Source organism: Castor canadensis, chromosome 5, assembly GCF_047511655.1.
Source record: "Castor canadensis chromosome 5, mCasCan1.hap1v2, whole genome shotgun sequence".
Taxonomy (NCBI): domain Eukaryota; kingdom Metazoa; phylum Chordata; class Mammalia; order Rodentia; family Castoridae; genus Castor; species Castor canadensis.
Genome location: NC_133390.1, coordinates 61,521,379 through 61,541,212, shown reverse-complemented (window position 1 = coordinate 61,541,212; position 19,834 = coordinate 61,521,379). Strand labels below are relative to the sequence as shown.

The window sequence follows — 19,834 nt, the reverse complement described above, 5'->3', positions numbered from 1 at the left end:
TCTGTTCTTCTTCTTAGTATTCAATAAATTATCTTAAAAGAACAGTTTGCTAAAGAAAATGGCAACTAGGAGGGGCATCGGACTCAATATTTTTACTCTAAGATGCTTCTCTTTGCTGTCAGATATTCTGCCATAGATGCACAGTCAGTGAGCCTTTTCCTTGTGAACATTTTGTAGGAGTTTTGCGACTTGCACACCTAAAACCTATTGGTATCTAGCTTCAACACCAATCACACATCCAGGTTTTCTTCCTTAATGACAATGCTAAACTATTTGTAGCTCTTTGAAGTTCCCAATTATCTGTATGCCTCCTTAGAAATCAATATTTTTTGTTTAAAATTCCCCTTTTTAAAATTTCATTCTTCCTGGAAATATCAGGATTCAGTTGGTTCAGTTCAAGGCCTAATTATGTAGCTCAGTGGTAAAGCATTTTCCTTTCATGTACCAAGGGTCTGGATCCTATCCCCAGACAAAAAAACGATTCTATCTCCAGACAACAACAAAACAAACAAATCTCATCTATTACAGGTTCCCTAATCTTTTACACTGTTCTTTTGGAATGAAATATCTCTTCTTTTAATTTTCCAAACATCATGTATACTTTTACCATTGCACTGAAAACTTTATAATTGTTTACATAGCTGCTTCATCTCTGGGACCTTAAACTCATAGGGAGAAGAGATTATTGTTTATCCTGATGTATCTATGCCTTGCAGAGTACTTGGTCAATACTTGCCACTCAATTCCATTATGAGATTGCCTTAAAAATGTTAACTTGATAGTTGTCTATATGATTTCCATGATGCATAGGAAAATCCTTTTTTTTTGTTCTGTATGAGCATCCAATCAACATACCACTATTATATACTTTTTTAACGTACTCACTGGTGCTTGAAAAGTCTATATCAGATATTAAGACCTTCTTTTCCACATTTAGTGACACACTAAAAAGAAAAAATACTTTGATTTAAATACAAAGTGGGGGGGGGCAGTGTACACTTAAAGCAAGAGAATGCCCAAGAGGGAAAAGTAAGTCAAAAGTTCATACTGGGCCAAATTTTGCTGAGACTTTCACTAGGCTATCATAATTTACATATGGGCAATTGCCATTCAAAAATGGCCTGATGAATATGGGGAAAAAGGGTGGATTTTAAGTAAAATTTAGCTATATTAAGACATATTCCTCTTTGTATGTCATCTCTTTTCAGAATACATAATTTCAGAAGTAGAAGGTCCTTTTTTACCAAGTACCTCATTAACACAGCACATGAACAAGAACAATCACATTTCGTGTCATGCTCACAGTTTAATGATAATTTTAATAGAAGAGTGATTGATGCTCATGATTTTTGCATTCTAGGATCTTGAGTTGCTTCATATGTATTTATAGACTATTGCCTAAGTGTTAGTGTTTATTTTTAAAGGTGTTGTTAAAGTTTTTATTATGAAATATTTTTTCCTTATTTAGTAACTTTTTCCAAACTACAATCGCTGAACAACCCCACAACCCATCCATAAAATTTTTCATTAAAAATTTGAAAGATAAGCTATATTGCAGAGCACATGTAAATAACCAGACATTAATGACTTTTTCTATATCCCCCTTCCATCATCAACATTTTGCTTGCCATTATTGTTAACTTTGAAATAAATAGACTTTATTTTTTAGAGCCACTTTAGATTCAAGGCAAAAATTGAATGGAAGGTGTAGAGATTTTTCTATCTACCCTCTGCCTCCACATGTGCAAAGCCTCCTCCATTACCAACATCTGCCGCTGGAGTTTCAACTGACGACTGTACACACTTGACATATCTTCACACGAAGTCCATAGTTTGCATTAGCGTTAACTCTTGGTCATGTATATTTATGGGTTTAGACAAATGCATAATGATATGTATCCACCATATTACTATAGTACAGAGTAGTTTAGCCTAAAAGCTTTTTCTCCACTTCTTCCTTCCCTCTCCCCTATGCTGTCATTGAGTTTTGTTCTTCAACAATGTGTTGGCTATTTTGGGTCCTTTGCCTTTCTACAAACCTTAAAATTAGTTTGTTGATATCTACAGAATAACTTGCTGAGATTTTGATTGAGATTGCACTGAATCTATAGATCAAGTCAGGAAAAGTTGACATCTTGACAATATTGAATTTTTCTCTCTGTGGAATATTATTTTTTTCTCTCATCAGAGTTTTACAGTTTTTCTCATATAGCTCTTGTACATATTAAATTAGTTTTATACCTAAATATTTCATTTTCAAGGGTGCTAGTAAAAATGTTTTTGTGTTTTAAATTTAAAATTCCATTATTCATTGATGGTATATACAAAAGCAATTGATTTTTGTGCATTAACTATATATCTGCAAACTTGCTACAATTGCTTATTAATTCTAGAAGAGTTTTGTTTGCCCAGTTCTTTCAGATTTTACACAAAGACAATCATGTCATCTGTGAAGAAAAGCAGTTTTATTTCTACCTTCTTAATACGTATCTCTTTTTTTTTCTTCTTTTATGTCTCCTTGGAGAATTGACCCATTTATCATTATGTGATTGTTTTCCTATAACATTCATTGCTCTGAACTTTTCTTTGTCCAAAATTAATATTGCTACTGCCATTTTCTTTCAATTAGTGTTAGCGTCCCTTTACATTTACACTGTATGTGTTTTTGTGTTTAAAATGGGTTTTTTACAGAAAATATTCATTTGCATCTTGATTTTTGATCATCTATGATAAATCTAGTATTATTGGTACATTTAGACCATCAATGTTGGAATTGGTTACTGATGTCCTTAGATTAATATATACCAAAGCTGTTACTATTTTCTATTTGTTGCTCTTGTTACTGGTTTCTATATTTATCATGCACTGTTTTCTAAATTTTATGATTTTAATTGAACATTTTTGTTTCCATTTTGTCTGGTTTCTTATCATATCAGATGAACTTCCCTTTTTTAGTGGTTGCCCTAGAGTTTGAAATATATGCTTACAATTAATCTGAGTTCGCTTTTAAACAATGTCCTGTTTCATGAACTGTGTGAATACCATATAACAAAATAATCCTAATTCCTTCCTCCTCTCCCTTGTATCCTTGATTTTTAAAAGAAGCTATATCTCAGAAATTTTTCAAAAGCCAAATTTGAAGTTGATCAGGAGTGTTTTGATAATAAAAAAAATCCTAGAGAATACAATGGAAAGAATATATGACAGTCACAGGAACTTTTGAACTAGAAGGCTGAAATTGAGGAACATTGTTCCCCTCCCTATTTCTGTGTTATTTTCTCTTTTTTTCCTCTTACAAGGTAATAAAAGTGATGGAGGAAGGGAAATGGGAGCATTCTTTTCAATTCCAATCCTAAAACTTATGGACAGAGGTTTTGCTTTGTACATATGAGTAAAGTTCAACATCTAATCAAATAACTTCAATTAGGGAGTAGCACCTGGAAAAAGGAGTTTAATTGGACCATTCCATGTGAGATTCCCACACCTGACCAATCTCCCAGGCTGGAGAAAGGAAGCAGAGACACCATGGACAAAGTAGTTGACAAACGAAGGCACTCATGAATCTGCAATTATTAATACATCATGAATATAATTTTCAAAATATATACTTTTTTTCTCTGATAACCTTATTTTTTTGGGTAGTTTCAGTTAAAGTGTACTTGTTTTCTATCATGTTATATGAGACTCTGTAGAGTAACAATGGCTTCTACTCTGTGTATACAAAATTGACTTCATTTTCTCTTTTCTAAATATTTCCTAGATTCAAATAGTTCATGTGCAGATGAAAGGCAGATGGCACAGGACAATTCATCACCTCTCGCAGAAGGTAATATGATTCCTTATCTAGTAGCCAGCCCTGAGGGGTGGAGAGCTGACCTTGGTTAGGAACAGTAGCTGATGACCTGGCTCAGGCAGCCTTACGACTAGTTGAAGAGTCTGGTGACCTGAGTGCTGTGGCATGAGGGACTCTGAATGACCCAACCTCCAGTTGTTCCCCAGACAAGTTGCCTTCTTGCTTGCCTCTAAACCTTTGTCATCTTGGAGTGGTGAAAAGAGCATGGGTTTAACTACCTCTCATGTCGTGTTAAAGCCCCACCTCTTTCTTCATCTAGTTATGATCTTTATTTCAACATGGAATGTGAGGGCTTGGCGCACCATCTCTTGAAGCCCCTCCCACCTTGGGGAGCTCTACTCCTTGCTACTTTTCTATCCCAATAAACTTTCCTGCTTTATTCACAAAAAAAGGAAGAAAATGTGAGAGCTTGAGTACCAGTTCTAAGAGTCAAGAGACTGAAATAGGAAAGATAATAAATGCAGAGTTTAGCAAGAACAAGATTCATTCACATAAAAAACTTTGCCCCACCATAGCTTGTTCTGCTTGTGTTAAAATGATGTCATCACTGACACTTACTTTTGTTACAGATTGAGTTGAAACAGGTGTTTTGCTTGACTAATCTTATCACCTCTGCAAATCCCTATCAGTCATGGACACCTTATATTAGTTTATGGGAGGAGTGAGGTTCTATGTTGGAAGATGCTTATAAATCACAGGGCTTAATTTTTACCTTAGGAGATGGACACAGGGTCAACTTTTATATTTAATCCTGATAATTGGATGGAATGTACATAAAAGAAATATGTGTTCACAAGTCACATCTAAACTGTCTGTGAAAAGGTGTGTGAGTAAACAAAATATATTTAAAGGTTATGTTTAATAATATTACACATTAGTAATAAAATTCTTTTTCTGTAAAACTTCCAAAGGGAAACAAATCTTTTACTTTGTCTTTTAAATTTATATACCACACTAATTTTTCACAAGAAATAAATATTTCTAGAGATCATCATTTTTCATTTTCCTAGGATCACTAGTGTGGTGAGATTATAGATTAAGATCTGGTGATTTCATTGACTTTGTTATTCTCTAAAAATTAAACTTAAAAATTTTCAGCTCATTCGACCTTAATATTAACTACTTTTAATGCTTGTACCTTGTGCTATGTACTTTCCACCTTTATGTTTGTCTGAAGTATCACCCTTCATGATAGGAATTTAGTTTTAATGTTGCTGATTTTTTTGTACTCATCAAAGTTTAGGAGGAGAAAACCACATCACTAATTATATCATTTTTTCCTGAGGATCATGAATTGTGTGTTAAATTTTATCCATAAAAAATGTTATATTTTAGAACATTGCCTGTGTCACTTAATTTAGAATTTTGTTTTCTTTTCTTTTTGGATTGTATTATGAGCTCAGGGTCACTTGAGCTGTGCCTCAACCCATTTTGCTTTAGTTTATTTTTCATATCTGGTCTACCCTTTTCTGTAATGAACCAGCCTTGGACCCTGATCCTCCCATCTCTGCCTCCTGCATAGATGGGATTATAGATTTGAGTCACTGCACCCAGCACTTATCTGTCTGTTTAGATATCAGTACTCCTGGATTAATTTTAACATATTTTATAATAAATGCTGTTTCCTTAATAATAAATACTGCAGGAGAAAATTGATTAGTATTTAGAATTTGTTTAATACATTATCTATATTTTGTGAATGTTAATTTCTTATGTAAATTTAATATTTCCTGAATACAAGGCAATTTTTGAGTACAATTCCATGAAATCTGTTATGGGTAAACCTAATACACAACATTCCTTGTTAAATTTTTCTTTTACTGTTTCCTTTTGTGTGTGGCCAGTTAACAAGTCGCTGTCAGTACAGATTGGTGAAAAGGCCGTTCTCTGTTGCCCTGTTCTCCCACCAACAAGCAAGCTGGTGATGATAACGTGGGAAGTAATCCTCAGAGGCAAGCTTCTCTGCAGATTGTCCTACAAGCCAGACACAAAGGAGACCGCCACACCCAGCTGTACTAATGGGAGGATAACCTGGGCCTCCAGACCTGACCGGAATCCTCACCTTCAGATTGATGCTGTGGCTGTCACTCATGATGGACTTTACAGTTGTGACATAGTAACGGCTGATGGGAATTATCGTCTTGGATATAACCTCCAAGTGTTAGGTAAAGACTGTCCTATGCCATAGTAGTTCATATCACCAGATTTGTGATTGAGGCAAATGTCTGTCTATGTCCCTCCTCTCTATGAGAAGACTAAAGCATTTTCCCCTTCGTCCCTGCAGTGCCCCCTGAAGTGACCCTGACCCGAGGCAAGAACAGAACTGTGGTGTGTGAGGCAGTTGCAGGCAAGCCAGCTGCACGGATCTCCTGGACCCCACAGGGGCATTGTACCACTGAGAAAGAATGGTCAGACAATGACACGGTGACGGTCAGGAGTACCTGGCACTGCCCAGATAGTAATGCGTCTGCTGTGACCTGCTTGGTCTCCCATTTGACTGGCAACAGGAGTCTATCCTTACAGCTGTCTTCTGGTTCGTAACACATCCAGCTTTTTTTGTTTGAGTTTTCCATTCTTTTGGAGAAGTTATGTTAAAAGGAAAAAAGGGTGTGCAGAGAAATTTCATTCAAGAATGCTCTCCATTCTTGAATGAAATGCCTCCATTTTATCTTCTTCCTCTTCCCCAGATACAGAGATATGTCTAGAAGAATATTACAGAAATTTTTTGTAAAAAGTCGTATTTTAAAATACAGTTTATTCTACGCTTAATGCCCACTCCTATACTGGTAGTAAATTGATTCAAGTAATGTATTTTTAAAAGAACACTCATGGTTTTAATTGTAGGATGAAGTATAGTATAAACAGATACTTACAATTTTGTTAGAAAGATAAAGTCACTAATAAATTACCTTTGTGAATTTTAGTTGGCAGAATTTTTTCTTCTAGGCTCTTCTTGGTGAAGAGTGTTCAGCATCCCTTCCTCCTTCCCTCCTCCCTTCCTTTCTTTCTCTCTCTCTGTCTCTCTGTCTCCCTCTTTCCTTCTTTGTGTTTGGAGTTTGAACTCAGGGTTTTGTACTTGAAAAGCAGGTGTTCTAATGTTTGAACCACACTTCCAGTCCATTTTTCTCTGGTTATTTTAGAGCTGTAGGTCTCACAAACTATTTGCTGTAGTTTGTGAGACCCTATTTGTAGTTTGGGCTGGCCTCAAACTACAGTCCTCCCGATTGCAGCCTCCCAATTAAGTGGGATACAGGTTTGAGCCACTGGTGACCAGTGTTCTCGTAGAATTTCTTAAGTGTCTTATAATAACATCTGTGATTTACATTTTTCACTCTGCTCTTTTTCTACTCTTTTCTTGTTATTTAAATTTTTAACTATTATTTTAGTCAACATAATGTACACAGTTTAAAGTCAAATCATTCTATAAGACTCTAGTTGGAAAATGCCAGCTCTACCCTTGCCTTTCTAACCCTACCTCTCTGTCTTCATTCCATTCTCCAGAGGCAAATACTTTCAAATCTTCAAGTATTCCTTGTAGTAAGTAACTCCATTTTTCTAAACCACATGCTTATGGTGCTACTTCTTACTGTATGAAATTTAGACATTACATACTCACCTCCTCTTATGCTATGTGAAGGTTTAATATTACCTTATTCCTTTTATTTATCCTTCATATCAGTTCTGCATTTTTTCATTAAATTAAACAGCCAGTATTTACATTAATTTGGCTTTGCAAATATTATTAAATACTGACTCAATCAACTCATGCTTTCTCTTTTGAATAACTTTGTTTTTCTTGAGCTTCACAAATTGCTTTACCTTTTTTGATTCCTTAATGATATATATACCTACTGTGAGTCATCACCAAGTTCACTGACAACACTAGAGAACCTCTAATAATCTTATTCACATGATCAGACTTTTTAAAGCATCTGATTACCTTAGTAGATAGCTTGCTTTTCTTTAGTTCTGTTTTTTTTTCTTGAAGACATCCCTTCTTGCATGAACTAATTAGACCTGGCTGATCACTTGACCTGCTGCACAGCTATTGAACTGTACATTCTCTTTGCCTCTATTCTCCACTTGATTCTGGGTCTACTTAATCTATATTCCTTCTGCCTTCCAGACATTTGTTTGTTTTAATCTCTTTCTTCATCTATAAGGCTTTTCTTAGCTCTGGTAATCCTTGGCTATCAATTCATTTCAAAGTGAGCACTGCAGAGCAGATTAGAAGCTCTGTCTGAGGGTGGGGCTAGCCAATTTGTCAGCTTCAACACAGGGGAAAACAGGAAGTGATATTTTTCCTTCAAAAAATTGGGAATTCTTCACATATCTGAAGGTCTCTTATCTGGGACTTTTCAGGCCCATTTCTAGTCTCCTGCCTTGGAGGGATAAGCCTGGCTATCAGTGTTCTAGGAAGAGAGAGTGAAATGTTCCTCTGTGTGTGTGTGTGGTATGTGTGTGTACATTACACTGTTCAGAGGTCTGACTTAAATTTAATACAGCTCCTTAGTCTTGTACTTGATCTCTGTGTCTTTGATGTCTGGAGACTCTGGAGACTCTCTAGTTCATCTTCTTCAGACCAGACTCCCTCTCTCTTTCTCTCTCACCCCACCCCCACACTTTGTTCTCTTTCTCTCCCTTTTATTGGTGGGGAAGGGTGCTGAATAGGGGACTTGGTTCCCCATCTGTTCTAACATAGACTTTCATAGAAGCTCTCAACTTTAGCTCTATACTTCATCCCCTCACACAAACTCTTTTCAGTTTTATCTCTTTTTAAGCTTTACTTTATTTTTAATTGACAATAATTTTTATATATTTATGGGGTACAAAATGCTATTTTGATATATGTATACATGTGGAATGATCATTCAGAGTAATCAGCTTATTTATCACCTCAAGCATTTATCATTTCTTTATGGTAAGGACATTTAAAATCCTCCCTTTTAGCTATTTTGAAATACTTGATGACTTTCTACTCTTTTTTGGAGTTTTGTGGGCACTAACTTTTTCACTTATTATTCTTTTTAAGTCATTCATCATTCTTCTAGTATTTTTCACCTAAAAACAGGTAGAAATCTCTTATCTGTTCTTGTCTTCATCTGTGTTCTTTCTGTCTTTACAAGTTTACACTTAAAAAAATTTCTTCCTGATATTTTGGTAAGTTTTAAGAAAGGGGAAGAGAAAAACCATGCATTTAAACTACCATTTTTCATATTTATTTCTGATTTTCAGAGAGTTTAGCAGTATTTACTAAGAGTATTGGTGATCTGTGAAATCTCACCATGTGATGTATTTATGGAACATCAGAATTGAAGGGACTATCACATACTGCAGGGGTCTTCTTCACACATCCATTGAGAAAAGGGCTCATTAGTTTGAGGGTTTCAAAACATTATTCAGGTGGTGGAAGTTTGAGGCCCTGAGTTCAAACCCTAGTACAACAACAAAAAAACCAACCCCCTCCCTGCAAACCAGCGTTGTTGTTGTTGTTTTCAACACTAAAAACACACTTTTCTTTTTCAAGTGAAATACTGGAACTCTAACATTTAAAAAGATCATTGATGAAGGAACATGGAAAGACTTATGCCACACTCCTCAACCTCCACTTCGCCTCCTGCTGCTGCCCTGCAGACACATTCATGGAACACCAGGAGCACAGTTCTAAAACAACTGCTTCTTGAGCTGGCAATTCCTTGTTGACTTGTGTACTTAAACTGAACTTTAGACAGCAGCCAAGAGCTAATAGATGAGGTTAAAGTTACTACTACACATAGCAGAGGAACACTCTGCTCTTACTGTAACAGAACTAAATTTCATGTCTCTCCTATAGAAATTCACATTCATGAGTCCTCAAAGAAGCAGACTCCTGACTAAGTTGATATCTTGCTGGAAACTCTAAAGGGGAAATGATAAAGTAATTCCACTGTAACAATTCTTTGTGCCAAAGAATTTAAAATCAAATTGCAGAAATGAATTTCCCATATACTGAGACAAATCCTTGAACCTCAAATATATTTTATTTTTGGATAGATTTTATTTTTTTGGAGTAGTTTTAGGCTCACAGCAAAACTAAGTGCAAAGTACAGAAAATTCTCATATAACACTGATCCCACCCAGGCACAACCTCTCCCACCATGAACATCCTGGCCACAGTGTGCATTTATCACAATTGATGAACCTATGTGGACACACCATTATCACCCAAAGTCCATACTTTACATTAGGGCTCACTCTATGTACATTCTATATGTTTGAACAGATGTATAATGCCATGGATCCACCATTATGGTACCATACTGAATAGTTTCACTGCTGTACAAACATCCCTGTGCTTGATGCTTTTAACTCTCCCTCCCTTCTACCCCTTGGAACCACTGATCTTTTTACTGTTTCCCTAGTTTTGCCTTTTCCAGAATGTCATATAATAGAACCATACAGTCTGTAGCTCTTTTAGATGGGCTTGTTTCATATAACAATATTCATTTAAGTTTCCTCCATGTCTTTTCATGGCTCATTTCTTTTTAGCAATGGATAATATTGTTTTGTCTGGATTTACCACATTTGAACTATGTATTTTTGTATCTATCATTACAGATAGCAAAGAAAGTAAGCAATATACTAGGTTCATCATCCCCCCTATTATTTTGATCATCGTGGGATGCATTTGGCTTTTGAAAATCAATGGCTTCAGGTACTTACTAATGGATGACATTTTTTCTTCTGCTTTATTGTACAGAAAAAAATCAGAAATATGGAATTGAGGGACTGGGTGAATGGGGATGTTAACATCAATTCTCTCATAATCAAAGCATATCTAGAAAGACATTAGATTTAGACAACTTTGAATGATGAGTGCTTTTACAAGGCTACTCAGCCATGTAAGTATGGTGGATTAGGCCAGCTAGGGGCAGGATCTTGGAACACACAAATGCATGCTAATTTTTTTTGTTTGGGAAAATAATTGCAATAATTTCTTTCATGTGCTAAAGAGAGAGGTCAAATATGTCCTATTGTATCAAACTCCTGTTCCATAATTTTGCTTCCTTTTCCAAAATCCAGAATTTTCTTATTTGGGTATATTAACCGCAAGTAGTATTCTTTACTCAGTAGTTCTTTTCTGATTTATTATGACTTCTGTCAAAATGAACCACAATTTTCAATAGTATACTATGTTTTTCCATTTTCAAATCTAAATAATGATGTTTCCTGTACTCACTCCAGATCATTTTTTTTTTTTAGGAAATGTAAATTGAGAAAATCAGATGCTGTTCCTGTTATTGAAGAGGTAAGTTAAAAAACAATATTGGCAAACTTTAAAGCTACAGGATCTGAAATCTAGCCTTATATGGCTAGATTTAAACTAAAACACAATTATGTATTGTGTTTTAGTTTAAAAAAAACACCCAAATTCTGATTTTACAATGTTAATAGTCAGGTATGCTTATGTTGCTAATATCTATCAAGTACTATTTACACACCACCTTCAATCCACTTTTTTATCCCACAAACATCATTCTACTCTCATAATCATTGTTTCATTTGTACTAACTCTTCAGAATAACCGAATTAAGCATTTCCACCTTCATGAAACCATGTCTAATTCTTGATTTTCCCTTTTTAGTACCATTATCATTTATCTCATGCCTAAGCATGAAGTCTAGCCTGTTCCTTAATCTCTTAGTAAACCTGTAGTTTACTAAGTCTTTGACTCCTTCCCTGTTTCTCCTTTTATACGACTATCATCTGACACATAGATGTAAATAATCAACAAATATTTTTTGATGACATATTAGAACAAAGCCCTGTGCCTATGATCATATAAGCCCAGAGACACAAATATAAGCACTTTTGGTTAGATACTAGGCTGTGGGCACCTGTTAAAGAACAGGCCTTTAAAAACTGATTTTGATGTTGGGTTCTTTCTTAGGACGAAATGCAGCCTTATGCTAGCTACACAGAGAAGAGTAATCCACTCTATGACACTGCCAGCAAGGCAAAGACGCCTTAGGTGTCACCAAGTGAAGCTGATGGCACAGGTCTGCATACTTTATCAGTTATTGGAATCTAGCACCAGGAAAAATGAATCAAGATACATTACAATTACTGTTTTGATTTTCTTACAGTGCTAGAATGGAAGGCCTATTATGAAATTAGTTTGTTAGAGGTTCTTAGAAGACAAAGACACTCTAATAGATTTGCATTTATATCCTTCTACAATTGGAATTTTAGAATTTTAGCTGCTACCAGCTTGTTCTTTGAAGAACTGATGTTATCATTACAATGAAAGCATGTGTTTATGGTATGGTAAAATATTCAAATTGTGCAATACAGTATATAATGAAAATGAGTTTCCCCAAGAAATAACTTTGCAGAAGGAACAATCATTAGGAGTTTCTTATGTATTCTTCCAGAACAATTCCATGTACATAGGATGTGTCTATATGCTTATAGTATGTGTATGCATTTATGTCTGTTTACATGTGTTTACATCTCCCTATCAAGACACAAATGGGACCATACTGTAATGCTGTTCTGTACTTATAAAAAGTTAATAATGTGAGTCTTGAAAATCTTTGTGTCAGCACAAGCAAAGCTACCTCATTCTTTTAAATGGCTGCATAAAATTTCATTGTATGATTAAGTCATAATTTAATTAACCAAAGCCCTATATTGTTTTAAGCTTTAGACATATAGATTGTTTTAAGTTTGATTTCTGGTATAAACAATACCATATAGAATGTTTTTTGTGAATACAGCTCTTTGTATTGTTTGAATGTAACTGTAGGATAATTTTCTTGAGTGGAATTTCCAGGTCAGTGAATATGCATTTTTATTATTGATAAATATGTCAAAATGTATCAACAGTGTTTAAGTGTAACCAACAGTGCTTGAATGTGCCTTTTCCTGGATTCTTATTTTTGTATCTGCAAGATTCTCATTTCCTCAGTTCCCACTTTCCTTTTTCTAATTAATCAGTTGGCTAATTCCATGTGAGATTATATTATTTATTTAATAAAAAGTAAAGAATAATTTAATAAAACCGAATTTAGTTTTTTGAGATGTTTGCAAGAGAAAATGCATATGTAAAGATGCCTAACAGTTTTGCAAATGTCATAAGGTAGAATTTTATTTTTATTTTTATTTTTTTTCGGTACTGGGGCTTAAACTCAGAGCCTGCACCTTGAGTCACTCCACCAGCCTTTGTTTTGTGTGTGCGTGTGTGATGGGTTTTTTGACATAGGATCCCTCGAACTGTTTGTCCAGACTGACTTGGAACTGTGATCCTCCTGAATCTCTGCTTCCTGAGTAGCTGGGATTACAGGTGTGAGCCACTGGCACCTGGCTGGAATTGTGTATTTTCATGGTGCACACTTCTTCTGATGTATTTATCAAATAGCAGGTGTCTATGGATTATTTTTGCAGCTGCATATACATTGTGGAGGACTTGGGTATCTGCAGGCTAAGAGAATGGACGTGGATGACATTGACCCTTCTTCCACTTCTCTGTGGAGAAAAATATTAGGAATATGTACATTGATATCTTTTTATATGAAAATATTTTAGTTATGAAAAATAAGCCCATTTGCTCCATAGCAGGAACAATATTAAAAGGTTTTCTTTCTTGTTGTTTATTTGTTTTGTGCAAGTCTTGCTATGTAGCTCAGACTGGCCTCCAACTTACTACGTAGATCAGTCTGGTCTCAAAATTACCATCTTCTTGCCTCAGCCTCCCAAGTGCTGGGATTATAGGCATGTACCATTATGCCTAGCAGGATTTTTCATGATAGTGGAAATTTTAATACAAAATACATTCATTCTTCAGTGTGCCATCTGAGACATTTAAGATAATTATTTTGTCTTGTCAATACACTCTACCCTCCAGATATTTTAGTTATTTTAGTCTTTATCCTTAAAAGGATTATTAGTCTATTTTGGATGTAAAACTACTATGATAATTAGCACATGGTGTTTTGACCAAACTATTTTGACTTGGCCCAAAATAACCCCAATCCGTTAACTTTCTACGTATAAAGGTTACTGAGCAGTGTATGCATTAGAAATCGTAACCCTATTCTTGACATTTTGTTGGTTCTTTATCCACCTGTGGCTGGGTTGAGGCCCATAATGGGTCCAAGACTACCTATATTATATTACTAAAAAATAAATGTCAAAACAGGCATAGCAAGTAATACCATAGTAGAAATTTCAAGTAAGCTTGTAAATTTTAATTGTATTGTACAGAAAATAATTGTATGAAAATTGCTCAGTGTGGAGGTGAACCATGGTTGAACATTGGAATCATGTGAGAGAACTGAGTCCTCAAATCCACTCCATCTGCTGACTCAGAAAAGCTAGAGATTGGACCAAGTGTGTCAGTTAGGTCCTCCAGGAAGTAGAGGTTGATGGGATTAGAAGTGATGAAGGTTATGTGAGAGAGGAGGTTTTACACCTATGAAAGATTTTTTTTGAATAACTTAAGGCTTTAATTATGACCATAGATGGAACATGCTTAAGAAATGCTCACAGCAGCCAAGAGGTAGGCACGGCATGGCCTTAGGCCCCAGCTCTCTTTTTCCATTGTACAGGTAGCTACTGTCCTGCTTTCTTTGCTTATTTTTGAATTGTATGGAAATTGAATCCTGCAGTATTATTCTTGAGCCCACCTTCATTCTTTTAGAATTGATTCGTGACATTCATCTTGGTGTTACTATAAGTATGAAAGATTATAGGGTGAGAAAACAGGAGGGCAAACGTTTAGACCACCATGCTAACTTGAATGAAGCCTGTGAAAGGAGGAGGGAGGAAGCAGGATTGAGGAAGAACCTCAGATAACTATACTAGAATTTCCTAAATCTTGGCCAAGGTACAAGCCCCAGGGTAAATATGTAGGCCTTCACATAAGGAAATTAGTAAACACTGACACCCCTTCCATATTAGTTATTAGCTGGATTCTGCCCAGGAAGAACATGGTCCTTACTCAAAAGCTGAAATGGATTCTGAAGGTATTAACAATTGGAGGCCATCTGCTAACAGGACTCCTTGTGATAGAATGGTAAGTTTTTTATTAGTGGGAAATCTGAACAGTGTGCCTACATGGCTATGGTATGTCATTGTCTCTATTTTCAATTCTTCTTTGAATATTACTTTAGGCATACCTTTAAAAAAGAAACTATCACTTTTTAAAATAAAGAATTTAAAATCAATTTTTATTTACTGTTTTGAGAATTTTATTTTTATCAAGGGAGTTTAAACTATACACTTTTGCTGTGATTACTTACAAATTTTGTCATGTTTTTACATTATTTCATGTTTCATTTACTGTGCTTTCTTCCCATCTCTCCATCCCCCTCCTGTATTTTCTTTTATGTGTGCTAGGTTGGAAAATCTCTCTCTCTCTTTCTCTCTCTCTCTCTCTCTCTCTCTCTCTCCCTCTCTTTCCCACCACCCTGTCCCTCCTTTTCTCCCTCCCCTCCCTCATAGTTTCAAGGTTATCTACTATAACATACATCCATTAGTGTTATGTTTTTATTGACATCTAAAAAGCTTTATTGAGGTATAAAGCGATACTTTTCGAAGTTTAGATGTAGCATTACACCTGTAAAACCATCAGCACAATTGGTGTAATGAATTTGTATATTACTCCCAAAAGTCTTCTTATGCTTTGTAGCCTTATCTTCAAACTCTTCTTCCCTCCATCTCCCACTCCCCAGGCAACCACTGATCTGGTTTCTCTAACTATTGTATTAGTTTAAGCGTAATGTGCCAATTAGAGGAGAATCAGTAATCTTAGCAATATTGAGTCCTGTCCACAGCCCCATTTATGTAGGCTCTTAATTTCTTCCCCAATTTTTATACCTTTCTGTGTATTGATCTTGCATGTCATTTGTTAGATTCATACCAAAATACTGCATTTCACACCCTTTGGTGCCACTATAAATACTATTGTTTTTAAACTTCTTTCTCATTTTTCCTTGATATTTTATTGGGTTGATGAGTTTTCTTTCTATTCCTAGTTTTCTAACAGATTTTTAAAACAGGAATGGATGCTAGATTTTTGTCAAATCCCTTTCTGTATTGATTAAAATACAAAATTGTTTTCTTTTTAAATTGCTTAATGTGTTGACCATTTAATGCACTGATCTCTTTTTTTCTATGTGTGGTTTTTTTTTGGGAAAAGTTCCTACAGTTATTATGTTCGATAATTCTTTTGTTCTGCAATGTGAAATCTTTTTTGAATTCTATTCAGAATGGGTTTTTTGTTTTTTTTACCTCAGCTGTAGTTTTCATCTTTAGAAATTAGATTTGGATCTTATTTTATGTCTTCTATGTCCTGAGTTAACTTTTGGAACATATAGACTGCAGTCATGATGACTCTTCAATGCCATTGTTTGTTGATTATTATGTCTGCCTCATTTCTGGGTTGGTTTTGAGGATTGGACTTTTGCTTTAGTATGGATTATAGTTTTTAGTTTCTTTGAATGTCTGATAATTAAAACTTTTATTGTCATAAGTATACAAACATAAAATTATTTAACCATTTTAAATATACAGTATAATGGTACTAAGTACATTCTCATTGTCGTGTAACCATTACCACCATCCATCTCAAATATTTTATCATCTTCCTAAACTGAAACTCTGTACTCATTAAAAGGTAACTCCCGTTGTCTCCACTGCCCCGGTCCTGACAACCAACATTCTGTTTTTGGACTGTATGAATTTACTGCTGTGTGTACCTCATATAATGGAATCATACAGTATTTGTCCTTTTATGACTGGCTCATTTCACTTAGAATACTGTATTCAGCACGCATTTATGAGGTAGTATGTGTCAGAACTTCTTTCCTTTTATGACTTTAATTAGTGCAGATATGAACTATGCACACAAATATCTGTTCACAAATCTGCCCACAGGTAGAATTGCTGGATTACATTTTGTTCTATTTTTAACTTTTTTGAGAAATCGCTTTCTGTAGGGGTTGTATATTTTACATTCCCACTGGAAGTACACCAGCGTTCCAATTTCTCCAAATCCTTACCAACACTTGGGGTGAAGTGGTATCTTATATTTTTTATTTGGATTTCCTTAATGATTAGTGATTTGATTATCTTTTCATGTGTTTATGTCTTCTTTGGAAGAATATTTATTAAAGTCTTTTGGCCATTTTTAAATTGGGTTGTTTTTTGATACTTTTTCTGAACACCACAATTACCCAGGCGTCTCATGTACCTTCAGTGCCTCAGATCTGGAGTAAAACATTTATCAGAGAGCCCTGGTTTCCTTTGGTGGGAAAGGCATAAAAATCCACAGTTTGGATTCTAGATGTGCTGATTATTACTGGAGTGGCACTATTTTTAAGACGAACTTTATCTTGGTTGCTATTTATCTACTATGTGTCTTTTTAAAAATCCTTTGATCTCTATCTTTTTATGGCCCTAAGATTTAGATGAGTCTTTTATTAAATATCATATAAATGGGTTAAAAAATTAAGTATGACAACTGTAATATTATGTTTATATATTTTATATATTAATATATTTAAATATTAATAAACATATTTTAGTCAGAATTTTCTATGCATCTCTTTTTTCATTTCTTGCTTCCTTTTGGACTTACAGAACTTCTAAAATTCTTTGCTGTACTAAAAATTACACATGCAATTTTTCTTCTTTGGATATTATCATTCAAAATTTAATATTCCTGCTTAAACATCTAAATTTAATCTCTTCTATTCCATTCACACAATTGAATGAATTTAGAGTACTTTAACTCTAATTATTTCTTTCTATCTCATAGTTACTGCCACATAATATTGAAATTTTGTTATCTTTTTGAAACCACTCTCTAACCAAACTAGATATTATCTAACTAAATGTCATCTAACCAAAAGAGATATTAACGTTAGTAGTTTAAAAAGTTTTACCCACATGTTTTCCATTTTTTTTTTTTTTATTCCCCATTTCTTCCTGAATCTTCGACTTTCCTTTTGGGATCATTTTCCTTTTTTTTTTTTCCTTCCCTCTTTTTAAGTATATTGTCCAAATGCTCATGTAGTCAGTAAAAAACTCTCAGTTTTTATTTTCTCCTCATTTCTAAAAATATTTTTTTCTAGATAAACAAATATAAGTTGACACTTATTTTCCTCAAGCACCTTGAAGATTTTATTTCATTTAATTTAGCCTCCATCTTTTCTCTTAAGAATTCTACTGTTAGGGGCTGAGAGTATAGTTCAGTGGTACAGCACTTGCCTAGCATGTGCTTGGCCTGGATTCCATCCCCAGCATTGCAAACAAACAAATAAACGAAAGACAGAAAGAAAAGAAAAAAACAACAAACAAGTATTGTTAGTACAGGTGGGGTATGTCTTTTACCCTGACTCTTTAGTGTTTTGTAGTTCTATTCCAGCTCATCTACATATAGCCTCCCTCCTTCCCTCCCTCTCTTCCCCTTCCCTTCCCTTCCCTTTTCTCTTTCTTCTTTTTTGTACCCAGGACCTTGTGCATGTTAGGCAAGTGCTCTACCACTGAATTACATCCCTAGCCCTAACCTCCCTTTCTACTTTTCTTGTTTGGGATTTGTCAAGCATCCCAAATCCAAGAATTTTAATTTTTAAAAAAAATTAGTACTGAAAAATTCTTATTATCCATTTGTCTCTTCTAATACTAAGTTTCATCATTTTTATCTGTTTTCTTCCTTTGGAAATCCATTTAAGTTTTCTCATTTGATCTTCTCTGACTGTGTTTTTTCTTTTATTTTTTAATTTAAAAGAGTTTTTATTTCAAAGAGGCATACAATTTACTATGAATGAGTTCACCCTTCCCTTACATTCCCTTAGCCTCCTCACTCCTCTCCCCCTTTCAAACAGTATTTGGTGTTTAACTACGCTATGTTCACATAAAGCTCTTCACCTCCCAGTACCTCTTATCCCCCTCGTACTGATGCCACTCCCCTAGTCCCCCCTCTACACTCATGTTCCTTTCTCATTACTATTCTTATCATTTAAGACCTAGATTCCACATGTGGGAAAAAACATACAATATTTGGCTTTTTGAACTTGGCTTATTTTGCTCAAAATAGTAATCTCCTGTTCTATCCATTTTCCTGCAAACTACATGATTTCATTCTTCTTCAGTACTCTATTATGTATGTGCACCAAATTTTCTTTATCCATTGGTCAATTGTTGGGCATCTAGGCTGATTCCATCAACATCCTCAGCCATAGAAATGCAAATCAAAACTTCATTAACATTCTATCTCACTCCAGCCAGAATGGCAATCATCAAGAAAACATACAACAATAAATGCTGGCAAGGATACTGGGAAAAAGAAAAAGAAACCCTTGTACAGTGTTGGTGGGAATATAAACAGTACAACCTCCATGGAAATCAGTAAGGATTTTTATCAAAAAGTTAAAAATAGACCTACCTTATGACCTGGCTATATCACTCTTGGCATATATCTGAAAGAATGTAAATCAACATACAAGAGAGATGCCCACACACCCATGTTCTTCACACACTATAAACAATAGTCAGGGTATTTTAAAATATTTTCTGTATCTTGTCTCTCTGAGTAGCACTTTTTGTGATCTCCCTTAGAGACCACCAACATTTGTTCATCTGTGTCTCATCTACAGTTTGATTTGCTCATTGTGTTTTAATGAGCAAATATTATATTGGACTATTTTAAAATATTTTTGCATTTTGAATGGAATTTTGAATTTCTGTAAATGTAAATATAATTCTATAAACATTAGATATATATTCTACAAAGTTATTTGAAAGTTATAATGCTTAAATCTTATTTTTTGGTGTACTGAGAATTAAACACAGAGCTTTGTGCTTACTAGGCAAACACTCTACCACTGAGTCACAGTCACAACCCCTTTGTTTTTGAAATAGGATCTTGCTAACTTTACCTGGACCAGCCTGAGACAGTGATCCTCCTGTCTCTGCTGCCTCTGGAATCACTGGGAT

General features: G+C 34.8%; 1 protein-coding gene across 5 annotated transcripts in view; it reads left to right on the top strand.

Annotated features, from left to right (window-relative positions):
• LOC109683333 (cell surface glycoprotein CD200 receptor 1-like) overlaps positions 1–19,834 on the top strand; it is a 109,572-nt gene that overhangs the window by 35,351 nt on the left and 54,387 nt on the right. For 3 of the 5 annotated variants that reach the window (XM_074073135.1, XM_074073130.1, XM_074073134.1), the window contains 5 exons: positions 3,761–3,826; positions 5,698–6,018; positions 6,138–6,386; positions 10,451–10,547; positions 11,096–11,141. In XM_074073135.1, coding sequence (XP_073929236.1) covers positions 3,761–3,826; positions 5,698–6,018; positions 6,138–6,386; positions 10,451–10,547; positions 11,096–11,141 — 779 coding nt within the window. Of the gene's footprint in view, positions 1–3,760; positions 3,827–5,697; positions 6,019–6,137; positions 6,387–10,450; positions 10,548–11,095; positions 11,142–11,783; positions 15,389–19,834 lie in introns of those variants that run through there. The other 2 variants (XM_074073132.1, XM_074073131.1) reach the window with 2 other exon arrangements.